The sequence below is a fragment of the Lepidochelys kempii genome, chromosome 14 (assembly GCF_965140265.1).
Source record: "Lepidochelys kempii isolate rLepKem1 chromosome 14, rLepKem1.hap2, whole genome shotgun sequence".
Classification (NCBI taxonomy): domain Eukaryota; kingdom Metazoa; phylum Chordata; order Testudines; family Cheloniidae; genus Lepidochelys; species Lepidochelys kempii.
The window spans coordinates 22,423,714-22,443,409 of record NC_133269.1 but is presented as its reverse complement, the minus strand read 5'-3'; the positions used below and the strand labels follow the sequence as shown (position 1 = coordinate 22,443,409).

The 19,696-nt window shown below is 56.9% G+C and overlaps 1 protein-coding gene across 6 annotated transcripts; it reads left to right on the top strand.

The window, feature by feature from the left end:
* The first annotated feature begins 15 nt into the window (after nt 1-15).
* LOC140897789 (testis-expressed protein 47-like) lies at nt 16-18,835 on the top strand. 6 transcript variants are annotated; one of them, XM_073310838.1, is made up of 8 exons: nt 16-1,280; nt 8,561-8,633; nt 9,707-9,810; nt 10,709-10,773; nt 11,854-12,058; nt 12,378-12,534; nt 15,824-15,857; nt 18,483-18,835. In XM_073310838.1, exons 1-8 carry the CDS (start codon nt 981-983, stop codon nt 18,592-18,594), a joined length of 1,050 nt encoding a protein of 349 aa, XP_073166939.1. In that variant the 5' UTR covers nt 16-980; the 3' UTR covers nt 18,595-18,835. The 6 variants fall into 6 exon arrangements, with proteins under 6 accessions (XP_073166939.1, XP_073166943.1, XP_073166942.1 ...); XM_073310842.1 differs by having other exon boundaries at nt 16,309-18,575; XM_073310841.1 differs by having other exon boundaries at nt 15,824-15,880; nt 16,309-18,575.
* The last annotated feature ends 861 nt before the right edge of the window (nt 18,836-19,696 follow it).

Sequence of the window (19,696 nt, the reverse complement as noted above, 5' to 3'; positions counted from 1 at the left end):
CGGGGAGTTGGGGGTTGTGACAGCTTTAGCCCGGTTTTGAATTCTGGGGGTTATTTTATAAGGGAAGTAGCCACCCAGCGTGTGCAGGCCAGCCTGGCGGAGGCCATGGGTGGCACCGGTAGGCGAACGGTTCGCGTCCCGCAGAGTCTCAGCACGTCCCTTGGAGGAGTGTGTGTTCTGGGCAGGGTGGTGGGCTGGTTGCCTTTGGCCACACTGCGCTGTCTTTCTGGCAGAGAGGTACGCCTGGCACTTGATGGAGGGTTTGGGCTGGGCCCTAATTCCTGGGCCAGTTGCAGCCACAGCCTCAGGCTGGTCTCTGGGACACTCTGTCTCCCGCCTGGACAAGCTTGGTCCCTGTGGACAAGGTCCACGGTGCCGGGGGGGGGGCTGGTAATGGCATCCAGCCCTGCTTAACTCTAGGGTGGGCAGTTTGAGGCCAGTGCAGGGCAGCCATGACTAAAAGCCATAACCAGCTGCAGGCTGTCTGGGGCGCAGCGAGCACTGGTTCTTAGCCCCTATTTACTGCCGCATCTGAGTGCATCCTGCCCTCTCGTGTGTGGCCGCCCAGCACCCTGTCAGCTAGTGCAGTGCGACCCCCATTGGGCAGGCAGGGGGACACAGATTAAGTGACTTCCCCAAGCCCCTAGGGACAGTCTGTGACGGCGCCAGAAACTGACCCCAGCTTTGCTCCAGTCCCATTAGCTCCCTAACCCCTGGCCCAGGCCGGCTGGGCAGAGAGGCCAAGGTTCCCACGGGCGCTGAAGCCTGATCTAACCCTAGCAGTGAGCAGGGCTGCAGCACAAGGGTGGGGGAGCCTGCCTAGGCACTGCCCCTGCTGCGCAAAGGATGGGTGGCTCCCCAGGGCCATCAGACAGACACAACTTTTGCTTTAAACTAAAATGCCTCACGGGGATTTATTTTTACCCACATGCTGCACTGCACCCCGGCCATCCCACCCCTGATGGGAAAGGGTCCCCTGGATGGCCGTGGGCTTTGGCCCGGTCCCGGTCCCTGTGCCCTGCATTCCCCTTCGAACAGCGAGGCATGCAACCCATCATTGGCACGGTGCCACCAGGCTGCAGTGGGCGGGCCCTTGGCAAAGCTCCCCAGGCCCCCTTTGTTATCATGACACAGTCACTAAGCAACGGCCGCAGGTTGCAGCCATGGCATCCAGGCCAAAGCGAGCCTCGAGCATCCAGTCCGAGCCGGAGGAGTTTGCTTTCAAGGCCAGGATCTCGGTGTATGGGCTGGCGCAGGAGCAGCAGAAGGCGAGCCGAAAGGTTTGCATGTAGCCGGCAGGGGTGGAGGGGCGGGGGAATTCTTCATTGGGTCTGAGCCATCCCTGTCCCTCGGCTCAGCCCCGCTGCACCCCGCTGCTGGGCTCTTCGACGGAGGGAGCGGCGGCTTTTGCAGGACCTGCCTCTGCTTTAAAAACCATTCTGTGTGTGTGTGTGTGTGGCCAATGCCCGGCAGTGCAGCCACAGGTCCACAGCATGGGGGTGGTAACAGCCAGCTGGGCCTGTTTGGAGTGAAGTTCAGGTAAACGGGATGGTTCTGGCCTGCATGTAAGGCCAGCGCAGGCTGTGGTGGGACACGCACTCCCCCCAGAATCACTCTGATGGCGCCTCCTTGCACAGCAGCAGGTCAGGGTCCTAGGAAAGCAGGGAACCGCCCCCATGGGATGTGAAGGTCTCTGTAGCCTCCAAACTAAAAGGTCTGTGCTGGCCTCGTAGAGGGAGAAAAACCCGAGTGAGCAACAGGGACTGCAACACATGCTGAGAAATACCATGCAGGACACCCGCACCCCCCTGTATTGTAATGACACGAGTCCCCCAGCTGTTCCCAGGGCAGTGACCAAATGCTGCAGATCTGATCTCATGCCCTGCACGCCTCAATGAGGCCATCAAAAGCTGGGCTGTTAATTCTGAACAGGATGTATTCAAGGAAAAGACATTTTATCCAATCACGTTACAATATGCAGATGAATGGCGGTGGGAGAAGGTAGGTGGTGATTGGCTGATGTGCCTCTGATGTCACATTCCAGTTGGAAGGGGGCAGGCAAGGGAATGGGTGATTGGTCAACTCACCTCTGACATCATATTACAGTCCAATGGGGAGAGGGAAGGGTGATGATTGGTTGATTTACCTTGTGACGTCATCACCCCACCAACTGACAATAAGCTTTTCATAGGGTGGCAGCAAAGGGGCCAGAGACTGAGGGAAGGGTGAAAGCAACATGGGTCATGCCCAGCCAGGAGTACAGGCTGATCTAGGGGCAGTGCCCATGTGCTCTAAATGCGGGATCCAACCAGCCTCCAGCGGCTGAAAGAAGGCTGCTGGCATGGAGAAAATAAATAAGGAAATGTTATTTACTCCTTCACATAACAAAAGAATCAGGATCATCTAATGACATTAATAGGCAGCAGGTTTAAAACAAACAAAAGGAAGTATTTCTTCATACAATGCAGTCACTCTGTGGAACTCACTGCTAGAGGATGTTGTGAAGGCCAAGATTATAACAGGGTTCAAAAAAGAACTAGATAAGTTCCTGGAGGATAAGTCCAGCAATAGCTATTAGCCAGGGTGGGCAGGGACCCAACCCCATGCTCTGGGTGTCTCTAAACCTCTGACTGCCAGAAGCTGGGACTGGACAACAGGGGATGGGTCACTTGATAATTGCCCTGTTCTGGTCATTACCTGTGAAGCATCTGGCCTTGGCTACTGTGCTAGGAATGCATCCCCCTTGGCAAGCAGCGGCTGCATTAACTTTCCTGCCTGCCCCTTCCTCCAGCACGGAGCCCCGTGGACTGGGTGCTGGGTCAGTGGTGTTGTGGTAAAATGACAGGCGGTTAAACTGCCCTCAGCAAAATTCCACATTCCCCAGCCGCGGAACAGGCAGACTCGGGTTACCCTGGCCTACTCCACTGTGCTGAGGCAGCTCACGGAAGGGAAGTCCCTGCCAATGCAGCCCTGGCCCAGGAGGCACCGTTGGGCAGCTGAAGCCGGGGCAGAGGCCCAAGGGCTCTGCTGAGCTGGATGCAGGGGAAATTTGAGGGCTGATCCCTTGGCTTCTTTCCTGGCGGTGGAAGGGTCAGACTCCGCCCCGGAGTGAAGATTTTGGAGGAAGCCCCCCCAGAGCTCCCATCGTGGAGGAAACCCTTGGACGCCAAGGGCCTGGGGGCCAGGGCCAAGGGCTGCGGGGACAAAGTGTCTCCCCTTTAGGGACTGTGCTGCAGCCTGAGGGGCCCCAAGAGCTTCGCAGCAGAGGGAGTGAGATAGGCCACGTTGCACAGCCTGTGGGGTCTGGAACACAACGCAGCGCCCGGTGCCTGGCATGCAGCCCCTTCTGAGCCGGATCCACGGAGGCCACGGTACAGCCCCAGCTCGGCAGGTCTGCACAAGCACTTGGTGCACAGCAAGCTGGGGTGCAGACCTGCAGCCTGCCCAGGTGGGCCCAGCTGCTGCATGCTCAGCGCTCCCTGGCCCACTCTGATGTCCTGCGGTTTGACTCAGTGGGAGCTCCGCTGAATGCATCTGATGCAGTGAGCTGTAGCTCACGAAAGCTTATGTTCAAATAAATCGGTTAGTCTCTAAGGTGCCACAAGTCCTCCTTTTCTTTTTGCGAATACAGACTAACACGGCTGCTACTCTGAAACCTGGGAGCTCAATGTCATCCTGACCGACCCAGGTAGCCCTAATGTAGCCCAAAGTCAGGGACCCTTCCTTTCCCCTAACCCACCCCAACTCCCCTGCCCTTCGAACTCCTGAGCCGGCCACTTGAAAGGGAAATCTGCAAGCTGCGCTCAGTGAGGAGCCAGCCCAAGCTCCTGTAACTCACCAGGGCTGCCCAGGCTGCGGGGTCTGCCACTGCCCAGCCCCCCAGCCTTCACCTGCAAATTAAAGCATGGTGCTCAAGAGGCAGCGATAAAAACACCTGCTAGGGATCAGAGCTAGGTGTGGCCATACCCCCTGCACCTTACCCGGCAGGCAGCTCAGCTAAGAGCCCCAGCTGTCACAAAGCCCTTGGCGTCCCAGAACCTTTCAAAGGATCTCTACATGCCACGTGTTGCCTGAGCAACCGCGGCTCCCTGCCAGCTAATGCCCACAGAAAATGCCAGCAAACAATGCAGACAAAAGGGATAAACATAAGGGCCCGGGCTCTGCTGCTAAGACACCGAAAACCTTTTGTCAACTCGCAGCTGCTGCCTGGCCAAAGTCTTGCCTTGCTCCCAGCCAGTGTGACTGGGACTCCAGGCTGTGGTACTTGGTCAGCGCCCGCGTCTCTCTGCACTGTGACCTCCAGGCAGCAAGAGCTGGTTTCGAAGAGGCCAAGCAGCAATTCTGGATGAGCCTTGAGGGCCGTTAGTGCTTTCTCTGTGCAGCCAGAGGACGGGAGCGAAGGGGGGGCATGGCTGGTCGGGAGAAAGCGGGGCAGACGAAACGGAAGGAGTCACCACAGGAGAGGGTCCGGACAAATCTCCTTCAGCATGTGCTCAGCAGGCGGGCCCCCCATGCCAAGGAGGATACGGTCAGTGTCTCCTGCTCTCCGCTCCGCCTGGAGCACATGGGGTGGGGACGGACTGGGATACGGGCAGAGCTAGGTCGGCAGCCAGGCCACACAGCTGTGGGGAGGGTGGCGCAATGTGGTCTCAGTAAACTCCCCATATCTGGGCTTCGATCTTCCTTTTACCGGCACAGGCTGCAGATCCTAGAGCGTTTCAGCCTATTCACAGGGGCATGGTTGGAGTCCATCGGCCTTGCTCCTTTCACCAGGCTGTAACTGGGTGAGGAGAGGCCCATGCTGTGGTAACCCACACACCTTCTGGGTGTGGGGTTCTGTCCCATTTAGTGGCACGGAGATCACTTGGAGAGAGGGACAAAATGAGTCTGCTCTACAGCCTTAGCTAACAGGCAGTTGGCTTTTAGCTCCTAGGGTTGAGCCTCATGCACTAAGCTCCATAGGCCCCCAGTTCGAGCCCGCCCGCCGACGACCAGGGGTCTGTCATTGTTACACTGTCACCGAGCCCCTGACTTGGGTAACTTTGCTATGTCACTAGGGCTTTGGAGTTTTTCCACTCAGTCATGCCCAGATCCACAAGGGTGTTTAGGCTCCTACCGTCCATTGATTTCAGCTGGAGGATCTGTGTCTAGAAACTCCAAATCCTCCAAACCCTGCAGCTCCTGTCAGCTCTTGTTCCTAAAGCCTGTAACTAACTGCACAGACCAGCTTCTGACACTCTTCCTCATGCTCTGTAGTAGTTGCATCAAAGTCAATGAGCTACTCGGGGAGTAAGGGGCAGAGGAGTAACAGCAGAACCTGGCCTCTACAAATAGCAGGTTATTTCTGGCTACATGAGGGCTGCCTGGATAGTAGCTCTGGGAGTTTTTCTGACTGGCATCCAAACAAGCCTCTTTCAGATCCCCTTTCCCAGTTCATGCTGTGTTTCTGTCACCTCCCAAAGGGTGCAGAAAATGTTTGGTAGCTCAGGGAAGCTTCAGTTTTACAGGCCTTTAAATAGGCAGAGAAATCACAATCCCCTTGTGGGTTAGCCCTGGCCATTTTCAAGGGCGAGATGGCAAATCAAATCACCGTCAACCATTCCAAAAGGGACTGTTTTCATTTCCCCAATGCAAAGCAACTGCGCAGTGTGGTCCGGGTACAACAAGGGGTGCACAGGAAAAGCAAGCGTGGACAGGAAATCCGTTAGTCCAGCATCACTAACTGCGTGCTACGTCTTATCAAGGCAACAATCCAGCACAGCATGGGTGAGATCAGCTCTCTTGGGAAGAAAATCACTAGCTAAGGGCTGCTGTTGGACTGGGACATAGGATATCTGGATTCAGCTCCTGGCTCTGCCGTTGACTCCCTGGGTGAGCCTTTGGCACATTAGTTAGGTTGAGATTTTCAGAGCTGACTGGGGAACAGACACCTCTGGGGTCACCTCCCATTCAGTGGCTCAGTCCCTGAGTCATTGCTGAGCACCTCAACCTTATGGCTCTGGGGAACTGAAGCACATCTGTAGAACAGGAATAACGCCACTTCCTGGGTCCCCTTGTGTGGTTAGACTGTAAACTCGCTGGGGCAGGGGGAGTCTCTCACTTTGGGTATATGCAGCGCCTAGCACCAGGGGACTCCACCCTTGGTCAGGGGTCTCTAAGCACCACTGTAATGCAAAGAGCACTATTCTCGCTCATCTCACAGCATCTCTGTTTCAATTCAGCCATTCCAAAAAGGAATCAACTGAAATTTACCTTTTCCATAATTTTCAGTGTACACAAGTCAACCCCCTTCACCACCAAGTCACCTTCCCCCAACGGGGAAACTTTAATGTTCTGAGACAGGTGCGTCTAGCCACGAGCTTCCCCAGGCTCTGAATGCGCCCTGGGATCTTTCCATTTCTGCCTGTCTCCTTTCCTAGGAGAAGGTGCTTGCCAGAAATGTCAGCAGAAGCCCTTGGGGGTGGTTTTGTTGCAAACTCTCCGCTCTTTCCAGACACAGGAGGAATGGCCAGTTTTGTCAGATGCTGCTGAGTGCCCCACAACTCGCACCAGGAGCCTGGACCCGAGGATCCTCATGGATTAGTTATAGAACAAATCAAACTCAATGATCCTAGCTCAGGAGTGGGCAAACTTTTTGGTCTGAGGGCCACATCTGGGTGGGGAAATTGTATGTAGAGGGTTGGGGTGCGGGAGGGAGCGCGGTGTGCAGGAATGGGCTCAGGGCAAGGGATTGGGGCAGAGGAGGGGTGCAGGGTGCATGAGGCGGCTCAGGGTGCAGGAGGGGGCTCAAGGCAGGGGTGCAGGAGAGGTGCAGACTGTGGGAGGGAGCTCAGGGCAGGGGGTTGGGGTGCAGGAGGGGTGTGGGGTGCAACAGAGGGCTCAGGGCAGGGAGTTGGGGGTGCAGGGTGCAGCAGGGGGCTCAGGGCAGGGAGTTGGGGGTGCAGGGTGCAGCAGGGGGCTCAGGGCAGGGAGTTGCGGGGCGGAGTGCTAGAAAGGTTCAGGGTGCAGACTCCGGCCCGGCGCCACCTACCTAAAGTGGCTCCGGGGTGGCAGTAGCGCGCACCGGGGCCAGGGCAGGCTCCCTGCATGCCTGCCCTGGCCCCATGCCGCACCGCTCTGGGAAGCGGCCAGTACTATGTCCCTGCACGGCCCCTGGGGGAGGGGGGGAACAGGGCTCACCCTTGCCACTCCTCCAGGTACCTCCCCCGAAGCTCCCATTGGCCATGGTTCCCCGTTTCTGGCCAATGGGAGCTGCGGGGGGGCGGTGCCTGGAGGCAAGGGCAACACATGGAGCCCTCTGCCCCCACCCCCGGGCCCCAGGGATGTGGCGCCGGCCACTTCTGAGAGCAGCGTGGGGCCTGCAGCACCACGGGGGGCAATCCTGCAGGCTGGATCCAAAGCCCTGAGGGGCCAGATCCGGCCTGTGGGCCGTAGTTTGACCACCCCTGTCCTAGCTGTCCATCCAGATGCACATAGACAAAGGCGTGGTTCAGAGCACAGCACCTCTGTTCTCTGCTGGGGAAATTCACACTGGTGCAGCACTGCCCGCCCTTTGCTCAGGGTCCTCCTGCACGAGTTGAGTGCTGGGGAAAGACGCTGGCCCACTTGATCCCCATGAGATGGAAATCTCACAGGAGAGGAACAGGGCAACCTACCTTCCCACAGTGCCAGCGGCCCCCGACCCGCATACTCCAGCCAGGAACCCAGCGGGGCACCGCTTCCTGGGATGAAAGGTGTGTGCTGATCCTCCAGCCCGCCTGGTGAGATGCCAGGGAGGGGGACGCATTTGTTGTCTGGACACATTCCAAGCTATCGTAGGAGTTCCTACATGGTTTCCACGGGGATGCTGCCCTGGGAGCCCAATGCTTTGGACGGTTGCAGAGGAGCTGGCCTGGGTCCTATGAAACCGACCAAGTAGTCCCTCCTCATCTTAGGGGAGAGGCCCATTTGGGAGGTAGGCCAGGCATTGGAAGGAGCGGGGGTCAATTCATTTGTAAGTACGGTGACCAGATGTTCCGATTTTGTGGGATGTTTCTTATATAAGCACCTATTTCCCCCCCACCCCCATCCCCATTTTTTACACTTGCTATCTAGTCACCCTATTTGTAAACGTCTTCCCCGCGACACTGCAAACCAATTCAGGGCCACGCGCTCATCTGACCATCCTGTCCCATTGCACTGGTTGGGTGTGTATCTGGGTGCACGTGTCCCAGAGAAGAGGAGCACAGAGTGGGCAGCCTTAGGATCAGAAGGGACGTCTTAGCTCCCTGAGTCCATCCCCTGCTACTACACGTCCCCAGGCGCAAGCTCCCATACCATTTACAACACGCGTGCCAGTAGAACAGGCACCCGTGGCTACCAGCCTAGGATGGCTCGTTGTAACATTAAGAATCAAGAGGGTGGGCGGCACAAAGTCCAGCCGCCACCGAACTCAGCACCAGAGCCCTCCTTTACACCATCTCAGTGCCTCGTGCGGATAGCCCTCCCCTTCCCCCTGGTGCTGGCAGCAACCTCCCTTCACAGGGCCTGAACTACGGCTGGCCTCTCTCTTCCCTTCCAGAGATTGCTTCTGCACAGACTGGTATTTCTGGCTAAGATCTCCCCGGAGCTGGCCGACAAACAGGATTTAGCAGGTAAGCATCTCACCCTGTTTCTTCAGTAGCCACATCTGTGGAGGGCAGAGGGTCCTGAAATGGAACAAGGGCCATGCACACACTAGCGCCTGGCCACGCACTGCGTTGCAGTGTCTGGCCAGCGCCGCCTAAGACCAAACGGCTACGCGACACGCTGTGTTTGAGACACTGTCGTATGGACCTCTCCAGAACACCGCTCACTTTCTCCATGGGGTTGGGAAGCTGTGCTGGAGAAGGGAGGACACGGCTCCCTACCCACCCTTCTGTGTATGACCCTGCGCTCCCAGCACAGCCATGGTGGAATGACAGCGATGAGGGTTCTCCGCGTGCAGAGTTACCTGCTGGGTTGCTGTTGCTGGGATGGGATCTCCCAGAGCAGCGGGTGTCAGAGTTAGCACCCCATTGAGATGCATGGGACACTCGTAGCATCTCAGGCTCAGGCTGCTGTCATCCATAATCAGGTCACATTTGTGGGCTAGAAAAATGATTATTTCTCTTTTAAAGGCCAGGTGGGAGTCTACTGTCAGTCCATGGGGACGGGGGGAGGGCCCTGGGCTCAGGGCCATCATGCTCCTGCCTCACTGTGGCCCTGCCAGAGGGCAGTGTGCATTGAGAGCCCAGGCTGGGCGCTCAGGTACCCAGGGAAGGATGGCTTTAGCCACACTGCAGACATGGCTGCTGTTGTGCAAGCTGGTGGGGCTCTGGCCCCCGTCGCTGGGAGATCCGATTCCAGGCCCCCAGTGTGGGGAGGGCGATATGCAGCCTCCCAGGGGAACACGGAGATGTCAACATGCATGATCCTGGTTTGCAACCAGCCCCAGGCCACTCCGGAGTTCCCATTCTGACTGCTGGAGGCTGCTATGCCAGGGGTGCTCTGAGCGGGGCGGGGCCCTGGGGCTGTGCCGCACAGGGGTCCCTTCCCCTTTACAGTGCACTGGGCGGGGGTCAAGGGCAGGAGGGATCCTGCAGTCTGGAGAAGGAGGCAGCTGCAGGAACCCGGGGCTGGCCGCACTAGCCTGGGGGGTGGGGGGCATCAGCCAGCAAACGCTGTGTGCGCTCTGGATTCTCCGTAGGGTACTGGCACCTCCTCTTCCTGAGTCTGCAGCGCTACTACCAGGGCGAGGGGGTCACGGGCCTCCTGCTGCTCTACCCCACCTACCTGGTGCACACCCTAGAGGTACGGGGAACGGAGGGCGTGGGGCCAGTCAGAACGTCAAAGAAAGGGATCGGAAACCGGGAGAGTGCCCAAGGGGTTGCGAGACGGCTTGGGATTGCCCTTCACAGGCTGCACCAAGCTCTGCTCCCCAGCCCCGTTCCTTCCTCCCTCCCCCCATGTCACCCTACGTGAAACACCCAGCACCCCGTCTCCCCCTCCCTCCCTCCCAACCAGTCACCCTGCAATCAGCCTGGCTGAGGCGGAGTGTAGCAACAGGACAGAGAATAGCTGTGGAGGGTGGGAAGTGAGAGCTAGAACCCCCCAAACTTCACTGGAAAACCGCTGCTCTTGTCCCCACTCCAGACCCCCATCTTCCCCAGCCCCAGGATCAAAGGGCCCATCCCCCACCCCGGCCTCGCCCCTCATCCCCTCTAGTCCCCTAATCAAAGGACCCATTCCCCATCCCAGGCCTCACCCCCAACACCAGAATCTAAGGGTCTATCTCCCTCTGCAACCCAACAATGTGAGGGCCCATCCCCCAGCCTTGCCCCCTAACCCCACAATCAAAGGGCCTCAAACCTAGCTCACCACCCCACATGTAAGAACAGCAGGGCTGACTCCCCCAGGTCAGAATTTGAGCACCCCATGCCCAGCCCCCCTTTTAGCAGCTCACTGTGCTGCATTGCCCTGAATTCCTTCTGCCCCCAGGCCTGGCAGCTGCAGCTGGCATGTTCTGGCCGAGCTGGGCTAGCAGCGTGGGCAGATTCAGTTGTGCCCTCTCACACTTGCACCAGTCGGGTCCACACATCCTTGCCAGCGTGCTCGGATGCGCCATCCCATCACCCGGGGTGCAGCCCTGGGCGTCTGTCAAGACGTGACCAGGGGGTTTGCACAGCTAACGAGGTTGCTCTTCTTTCAGGCCTCCAGCGAGGTGCTTTACTCCGTCCTGAGGGACCTGCGAGACATGCAGCCCCAGCAGCACAGGTGAGGGCTGGCCAGCCAGTAGCTGGAGGGTTTTCAGCTGCCACAGTTCAGCGTCTTTCACCAAACCCCAGAGTGCACATGACCGAGGACGGTGGCGGCTGGGCTGTGTGCGGGGATCGAACCTGCGATTGGCTGGGAGGCAGCAGCCGACTAATCCAATAGAACAAGAGCCAGAGGCTGGAAATGGAAGCTAGGCAAATTCAGACTGAGAATAAGGAATCCGTTTTTAACAGGGAGAGTAATTAATCCCTGGGACAATTTACCAAGGGCCGTGGTGGATTCTCCCTCACTGGCAAGTTTTCAGATCAAGAGTGGATGTTTTCCTGTAAGATCTGCTCTAGGAATTTGAGCGAGGCGGGAGGGCGTTTCTCTGGCCTGTGTTATACAGGAGGTTAGGCTAGATCATCACCATGGTCCCATTTGGCCTGGGAATCTATGAATCTCTGCACATCTTTACCAGGTACAACCAGGAGAGGGAGCTGCAGCCACAGCTCTGTGGACTCGGTGCACCCCGGTGGGAAGCATGGCTCCGGGCAGAGGCTACCAGCGTCCCGCTAAGGGGAAGATGGGAGTGCCACGGCTCAGATGCTGGCTGGCGCCCTCGATAGGGGAAAGGGGAAATTGGAGGGTCAGTGTCAACCTGCCGCCAGGTTAATTAGCCTATTGAGCTCTCTGGCTCCCCCTGCAGATGAAAAGGGGTAACAGAGGTGTTCCTACCTGCCGCCAGGTGTTTGCTTTAGAGCTGGGTGGAAAATGGTTTTGTAGCTGTGGAAAATTTCGACAAAAAGTTAAAAAACAAAAAGGCAACTTTTTGTTGAAACGACATCATCTTTGGGTGAAAGCCAGGCACAGTCTAAATGGAGGGGAACAGACGTACTGGTGTGAGCACCTTCTTACCAGCCTAGCTGTGTCCACACCAGGGGGTGGCACTGTTTTAGCAATGCCAGGCTAGCGTGGCACCATCTTTGCATGTAACAAGGCCTCAGTAGGCAGGTAGCGACCCTCCTGTTAACCCCAGGGGGTGACAGACCCCTCTCTTGCTGTGAGAGGGAACTGATCCACTACCCTGTCCCGTCCCAGGGCCCTCATTCTGGAGCCCAAGATCCTGGTGCTGTCCCACAACATTCCCTCCCGGCTCTTCCAGCAGTGGAGCTACAAGGTGCTGGACGTGCCCAGCAGGCATCTGGGCTACAACACCTTGCGCGAGGAGCCAATTGAGACCATCATTGGCGAGTGCCTGGCAATGCTCCTGAAACTGGGGATGCACCTGCTGAAATACCCCAAGGTAAGGGCCAGGAGGCACTGCTAGCGCCCCCTAATGCGGGTGGGCAGCTTGCCGGGGTCTGTCGCGCCCCATCTCTAGCCAAATCTTTGGGATGCCCCCACATATAGGGTGTTGCTGCCTTTGGAATTATAGGCCCTTGCTGACCTGTCCAGCCACCTTCAATTCCATCGTCTACAGCAGGAGTGGCCCGGCTCGCAGCAGGTGGGCATGCGTGGTGGGCATCGGAACGGTCAGTCGAGTTCTCCTGATGGCTGCAGGAGGCGTGATTTTCCTCTGGCATTGAGTGGCTGAGGGCTTTCTTTTCTCTTCTGATTTCCAGAGCTCCCCAAACCTCCCCGATGCCGTTCTGGAGAAGGTCCCCAACTTAATTATTTCCCAGGACACCATCTGCCACCTCCTGGAGTGCCGGGAGCTCCTGAGCCCTGCACAGTTCCTGCAGACCTATGACTCTCCCTTGAACGTCGTCATGGACTCAGGTATGTTCCTGCGTGCCGTGGGCTGCATGCACAGTGCAGGGATGCACATGACTTGTGTCCAGGGGCTCAAAGCTTGTTCACCGCCAGCGGCATTGTGACTGTGAACTGTCCCCTGGGTGTAGGGAAATCAGAACCAGCCTCTGTGGGATGGAAACAGCCCTATGAGCTCTGTTCCAGAGTTTGTTCATCTCTGCCTCGGCACTTGGATGCAGCAGGGACTGGGGCTGCAGAAGGACGGTGACAGATTTCCAGTGCAAGGGGCAGAGAGCATTGCTTGCATTGCAGGTTTCATCGTGATCTTTCTCTCCCCCAAGTTGTCTAGTGACTTTTACAGAGCACTGGCCCGCTGGGCTTAGTGCCAAGCTGGGCTTAGTTCTGTTGCACACTCCTGGACAGGTGACAGAACAGGTTCCCTTCCTGGGCTGCAGGGTCCAAGCCATTGCAGGGCAGCGGGGGCTGAGGGCAGCACAGCTGGACTGGGACTTGCCGGGATCCCTCTGTCCCAGCTCTCAGCCTGGTGCAGGGACTGTAAGGCAGGAGCGTGCTGCTCCTCAGCTGGTTCGGTCCCTGGTGCGGGATAGCACAGCAGCGAGGACTGCTCTACCTTGGGCCACTGCACTACCAGAGGGAGCTGGTCAAAGCTGCAAGTGGGAACTGGGCACTGAAATGCCCTTTGCCTTTGAGGCTCTGCCATGCCCATCCCCACCCAGGGAGATATTTGGGGCAGAGGAACAAGCTGGCCATGCCCCCTCCTGCCTTCACATGCCATGTGGGGCTGGGGGCTCTCATGGGCTATACTGGCTCAGCACCCCCCCCCCCGACCCCCTTCTAAGCTAGAGGTATGCTGTGTGCTAGGGGAGCTTTGGGGATGCTTTGCAGGTACTTGCCGTTGGCTCCAGAGTGGGCACAAGGCAAGCAGGAATTAGCCTCTTGGGCTCCAGGCCTGCTGAGATTGCACCTTCCACCGGTGCTAAATGGAGATTGCAAAACCCAGACCAAAACCCAAAGCCAGCTTAGAGCAGGTCCCCTGGCTCTGCCCTGGGCTCACATGGCTCCTTCCATGGGGGCTGCAGCATCTTAGCCAGTCTTCTCCAGGTTTTCCGCTCCACAGGGTGAATTCCTTGGATGCCCCTGGAGAGCCCTTGCAGGTGCGAGCGCTGGCGAGCTCAGGGTCAGGCGCAGCTGTGCTCATCCTGGCTGGTGAGCGGCGGGCATTGCCGTGTGGTTATGGACGTGACACCACACGCTGCCTGGCTGCTCGCTGCCATAGTGCAAACCCAAAGCGCTGCACAAGCTGATGCGACGAGCCCAGGGATGGAGCTGGGATTTCTTCTGGGGATCAGCGGCATGGAGCTAGCTCATAAGCTGCTCAGGGTGGGAACTGTCTCTCTCACCATGTGTCTGTCCAGCACAGCGGGGTGAGGGGTGCGGGGCAACTCGCCTCATTGCATTATGGACAGCAGCTCTCTGGCACCAGCTGATGAGTCCCTCCCTCCAATGTGTTTCCTGATGCTTCCACGAGAGGGTGTCGTCTGCAAAGGTTTCAGTGGGAACTGGAGTGGGGACCCAGGGATGATCAGACCCTGCATGCAGACTCCGCTGCTTGATCCCGGAGAGAGCCTTTTCCCGAGGCAGCTGTTTGGGAGAACAGCAGCCAAGGGCATGCCTGAGCCATGGGCTTTCCCCTGGGGAGTGCTGTGTGTACAGGCAGAGGGAGGGAACGGAGCTGAGATCTGCCAGGCAGAGCTGGTGACGAGGCCCAGGAAGGCCTCTCCCCGCCCCGGGCAGGAGTGTTACTATTTGTATTGCCCAAATGCCTCCGATTCCCAGTCATGGGCCAGGCCCTTCCAGCGTTCTGTTGTCCAGTGCCAGGCCGGTATGGGCAATCCACCCCACCCAGGGGAGGCTGTTCCACAGGACTGTAATAGCTAGGAAACTTTCCCTGATGTTCAGCCTAAATCGGCCTTGCCTTAGATTCATTCCCCCCCACAGGCCCTTCCTCTGCTAAATAACGCCTCCCCGGCACTGCTGCAGCCCTCCTTTGGCCAGGGTGAGCCAAGCATGCCTGGAGGCTGGGGCAGTAACTTGGCCAGTGCCCTGGGGCACACGGTGAGAATACAGGTACATTGTCCCCTATGCAGAAATCCACAGAGGGAATGAGATTCTGACTGACTGGGGGACGGGTTTTGTACCTCCGGCGTAAGGGAGGAAAGGAGGGAGCTGTTGCATAATGGGCCCAGCTCTTCAGCGGGAGAGGGGCCCGCGCTCACTGTCACTGGGGCGTCTGGGCAGCTGGGTTGTGGCTGGTGCCATACTGTTAGGATCGAGGCCGGTATGCAGTTTGGACTGGACCAGTCCCATCGGTTGGGGCATTGGGCCAGATCCTGCTCACTTACAACTGGTGTAAATCAGGAGTCGTTCCTGTCATGTCAATGCTGTTCCTACATCATGCTCTGGAAGGCAGAGGAGAAGCTGGGCCCTTTCTTTCACAGATTCCACGGCCAGAAGGAACCAGAGTGATTCTCTAATCTGACGGTCTGTGTAATGCAGGCCAGAGAACACCCTGAATTAATTCCGGTTTGAACTAGAGCAGAGCTTTTAGAGACACAGTCAATCCTGATTTAAACATGTTCAGGGATGGAGAATCCACCGCACCCCGTGGTAAATTGTCCCAGTGGTTAATTACCCTCACTGGTAAAACTTTACACCTTATTTCCAGCCTGTATTTGTCTAGCTTCAACTTCCAGCAGTTGGATTGTGTCAGACCTTTCTCTGCTAGATTGAAGAGCCCAGTATTAAATACTTGCTATGCCTGCAGATATTTATAGACTGTGATCAAGTCACCCATTAACCTTCTCTCTGTTAAATTAAATAGATCCAGCTCCTTGGGTCTTTCACTATAAGGCAGGTTTTCTGATCCTTTAATCATTCTCATGGCTCTTCTCTGAGCCCTCTCCAATTTAACAACATCCCTCTTGAATTATGGGCACCAGAACTGGACACAGGACTCCAGCTGTGGTTGCACCAGAGCTTATAGCTCAGACACAAACGTTCTGGTCCCAGGTTTGGGAGCAGCAGGGAAGGAGTAGGGGACTGATGGGAAATAAAGTGTTGTTCTCTCAAAGCTGAAGGGGCACTGCTGTGAGGAAGTTCACAGCTGTTCATGTTCCAAAAAAAGATGAGTTTTCTGCATCCATAACCAGCGTGTGATAGCCAAGGAGAAACCCGGAAGGGGTGGGCTTTAAGCAGAGTCCAAGCTGTGATTACATCTAGTTCCTTTTGTTTAAAGGGCAAGTGTTTGGAAGTGAGAACCCGTATGCTGTGTAAGTTTCTTTGCAACCCAAAGGTACAGTAAGCTGTTCATTGGGACATGCATGTTGGGCTTTGCATGATGCTTTTCAGTGCATGCTCATGCAGGGTCACAGGCCGCCCTGCCCTGTAGATGTTGATAGAACCTCAGCTGAAATAAAACCCACCTTGCCTAACCAACGCTGTAGAAACCCCTTCCCCTTTCAGTCATGCTAACAGCTCATTTCACCTGGCTGTGAGTTTCACATGCGCTCAGTCCATTGCCTGCCCTGTCAATGTCTGTTTAAATGCTGGCTGCTTCCAGGTCTCTGCAGTGATCAAAGGTTCACAGGAATGTGCAGTCATGTGCCTCAAAGCAAAAACAATGTTTTTTCCTCTTGTATCAGCCGATGCCTGAAATGCTCCACTAACACAGCTCAGTGTCTGCAGCGCACTCTCCTGAGATGCTGCAATTCTGTTTTACAGGTAGGCCCAGGAGGAGTCTGGTGTGATTTCGCGAGTTGCAAGCGGCTAATCTCAACAGCTCATTCCAAGTTTGTTCAATTACATTTTTTGCACCAGCAAGAAATGAAAAAGAAATCATGCACACCCCCATTGTTATTGATGCGGTTGGGTACGGCTGCAGAAGTTGGGAGTCTGGAATATGGTTATCGTTCCTGACTCATGTTTCATAAGATCAGTTTCTTAAACATTTCAGTGCAAAACTCATGGGATAGTGAATTCTTCACACGAACTACTAACCCCTTGTTAGATTTCGGGGTTTTCAAATGAGCCCATGGGCCTGAGGCCCTGGCTTGCCATGGGAGGCGAGCACCTAACTCCATTAAGCTCGTTGGAGCAGAGAATTGTCTCTTACTGTGTGCGTCTGTAGCACCTAGCCCAACAGACAGTGCCTAGACTCTACCGCCATATAAACAAGAGAATCATGGCCTGGGGGCGAAGGAAGAAATCAGCAATTACCGACACTGAGCAGTGTACTCAACCCTTCTACGCGTATTTCCAGAGCATATTACAAACACTAATCAATCCTCCCTATCACCCCCATTGTAGAAATGGGGAAACTGAGGCACACAGCAGGTAACTGACTTGCACAGGTCCCCCACAGAACCAGTGCCAAGGTTGCAGGAAAGAACCCAGGTCTCCTGAGCCCTGTCCTTGGCTCTAACAACCAGACTCTCCTGCCACCCATTAGCGAGGGGGCAGCTGCAACCCGCCATGGTTTATACAAATTAAGGGCCTGATCCAAAACTCACTGGAGTCAAGGGAGAGCCCAAAGTGCATCCTTGGGCCCTGCCCTGTCCCCATGGCTCCAGCAACCCGCAGCCTACCAGTGGCTTGGGAGGGGGTGTTTGCGCCCTCCTCCCTGAAGTCTGGCTCTGTTTCCCAGCCTCCTCTCTGTGCTCCCGTGCCCAGGACACTGCAAAGCTGTGTGTGTTTGCACTGACCACAGCAAGCAGGCAGGGCCAGCATGTCGCTCCTCAGCCAGGGAGGGGCAGAGCTGGATGGGGAGCCGTGGAACATACACGCTGCCCTTCAAAGTGAGCAGATTGCCCTAGAAATGCAGGGGAATGGCTGCAGCCATAGCCACTCGACACTGCTCAGCCCCCTCCAGTGCAGCCAGCAGAGCCCTGCCCTGTGGGGAAAGCTCTGGTTCTGGTGTCTTGGGTTCATGGAGTCCAGTGAGCCCCCAAACCAAACCACCTGAGTCAGGAGACACCAACGGAGACCAGCCGAGAGGGCGTCTGCCCCCGAGCCATCCCCAGAGATGGGGGTGGGCGGTGGAGCTGCTGGCTCGGGCCTGGGGCAAGCTGCTGCAGTCTGGTGGGTGCGATGGGCCGGGGATCTCTGCCCCGTCCCTAGTGCATGAATAGCTCCAGTACATAGCAGTCTCAGCAGAGGCCAAGGGCCGACTGGGCCATGGAGCCTGAATCTCCCGCTTGTCCCTAGAGGCAGAGGCGGATTAAGATTTACTGGGGCACTGGGCACAAAGAACATTTGGGCCCCCCACACCTGGGGCCTCCCAAATTGGCCGGGGTCCCAGGGGCCCCTCCCTGGAGGCGATGCCTCCGAACCAGGAGTGAGACACAGGAGGCTATGGCACATAGGGAGATTTGCTCCTGGCCATGCTGCCCCCGTTGTGTGGGTGGCGTGGCCAGCCAGCCCTTTTAATGGAAACCAAGCAGAGCCTTCAATCCCCTCTCCTGTTCCTTACTAGGATTGCCTTGTTCCTAATCTCCCCGATGCCTGAGAGCCGCGGAGAATTGCCACACAGTGAGGTCCTTCCGTGGCTCCCCTCATCTGGTGTCTGAGCCCCTCACAGGCACTAAGGAGTGTGAGGGAGGGCAGGGCTATTCTCTCCCCTGGTCGGACAGGCAGCCAAGGCACAGAGCAGGATTTCAGCACCACGCTCCCATTGATTTCAGTTAGAGATAGATGCCCAAGACCTTTGGGGATCCGCGCCTACATGACTCACCCAGGGGTCTACGGCAGAGCCGGGGCTAGCTCTCCTCCACTCCTCTGCCCCTCGACCAGCCCTCCTTTTCCATGCACGAAAAACGAAGCCAGCAGCAGTTCCCCAGTCGGATCTCCAGCTTCTCGCTGGTGTTCTGATGGTCTCTTTCCCCTCTCCCCCTTTCCAGAGCGTGTGTGGCCACTGCCCGGGAAGGTGAAGCTGGACGCCATGAGCTCATGAATGGAAAGGAATCGGGGCCCATGGACGTGTGGGGCACAGCTGAGATGGGAGGGTTGTGAGCAGCAGCCCAGGCACTGCTGTGGCCCACAGCTAGTCATGCAGTGCTCAGGTGTGGCTGATCTCGGCCCGCAATCGTGGGAAACATCCAAGAGCAGCATGGGAGAGTGGCCGGAGGAGCCTGCCTATCACCAGTGGAATTACGGGCTCAGATGGACAAATGGGTTTAACTGTAATTATATGGGGATTAACTGGCCACTGATTATCTGTCTGTGATACATGTACAGCACTCACTGAGCTCCGGTCCTACAGTGTGTGTTAGTGGGTGGGTGGGGGGGCTGTACCAGACTGCTATCTCAGGGTCTGATAGACTGGCTCCATCAGTGCGGCCTGGGAGATGTGCAGCCCGGCAGAGCTGGGATGGCCCTGCAGGTCCCAGCGCTCATCAGTTCATTTAATTTCGCTCCTGCTCTGGCGGCCATCAGCAATGGTCCGGGTTGTCCCCTTGGGCACGGCAAGTGGCAGGAGCTGGAGGAACAAGTGTGTTGATGGTTCCTCTTTATGCAGGTGTGAGCAAGCCCTGATCTCCTGGGCCTGTGGTGTAGCTTCCTGACAGCAAGAAGCCACCCCATGCATCCACGCAGCAGGGAGTCAGAGCCAGCAGGCGTCCAGGAAGAACCCAGCTGTTGTGCACAGGATGCTGCATGGAGCAGAGCAATGTTATGCATGCAAACACAGGCCAATGTTTGCAGCAGTAGGTGCTAGGTCACTGCCATGCACGCTGTAAGGTACCTAATGCACATGGGCAGCACTGCCCCCGGCCAGCTGGCATCGCTAGGATTCATATAGCACCACGGTTGTGTGTGACACTTTAGAGACAGGTAAGGAGACAGAGTCCTTGCTCCAAGCTTATTCACGCATCATACAGCACGGCAGTGATCAGAGAGCGGAAACCACGGGGACAGCACGACACCACTTCCAGGGGAGAGACGGCCCCAGGGGTTCACTGTGTCCTTGTCTTATCACTCTTTCCCATAGGTCAGAGTGGGAGCGGAGGGCAGAGGCAGGCTGGGGGAGGGAAAGGGTGGGTGGGTGAGTGATCTTTCCCAAGGGCTGGCCCTCCAAAGCCTGGGACTTCCCTTTTGCTTACCCAATGCTGATCAG

What these genes read in the sequence shown, in the direction of transcription:
- LOC140897789 (XM_073310838.1), top strand. Translation starts at nt 981, where the DNA reads ATGGCCGTGGGCTTTGGCCCGGTCCCGGTCCCTGTGCCCTGCATTCCC. An exon ending in AGCAGAAGGCGAGCCGAAAG is followed by an intron (nt 1,281 to 8,560) that starts GTTTGCATGTAG and finishes CTTCCCTTCCAG; the next exon opens with AGATTGCTTCTGCACAGACT. An exon ending in CGACAAACAGGATTTAGCAG is followed by an intron (nt 8,634 to 9,706) that starts GTAAGCATCTCA and finishes GATTCTCCGTAG; the next exon opens with GGTACTGGCACCTCCTCTTC.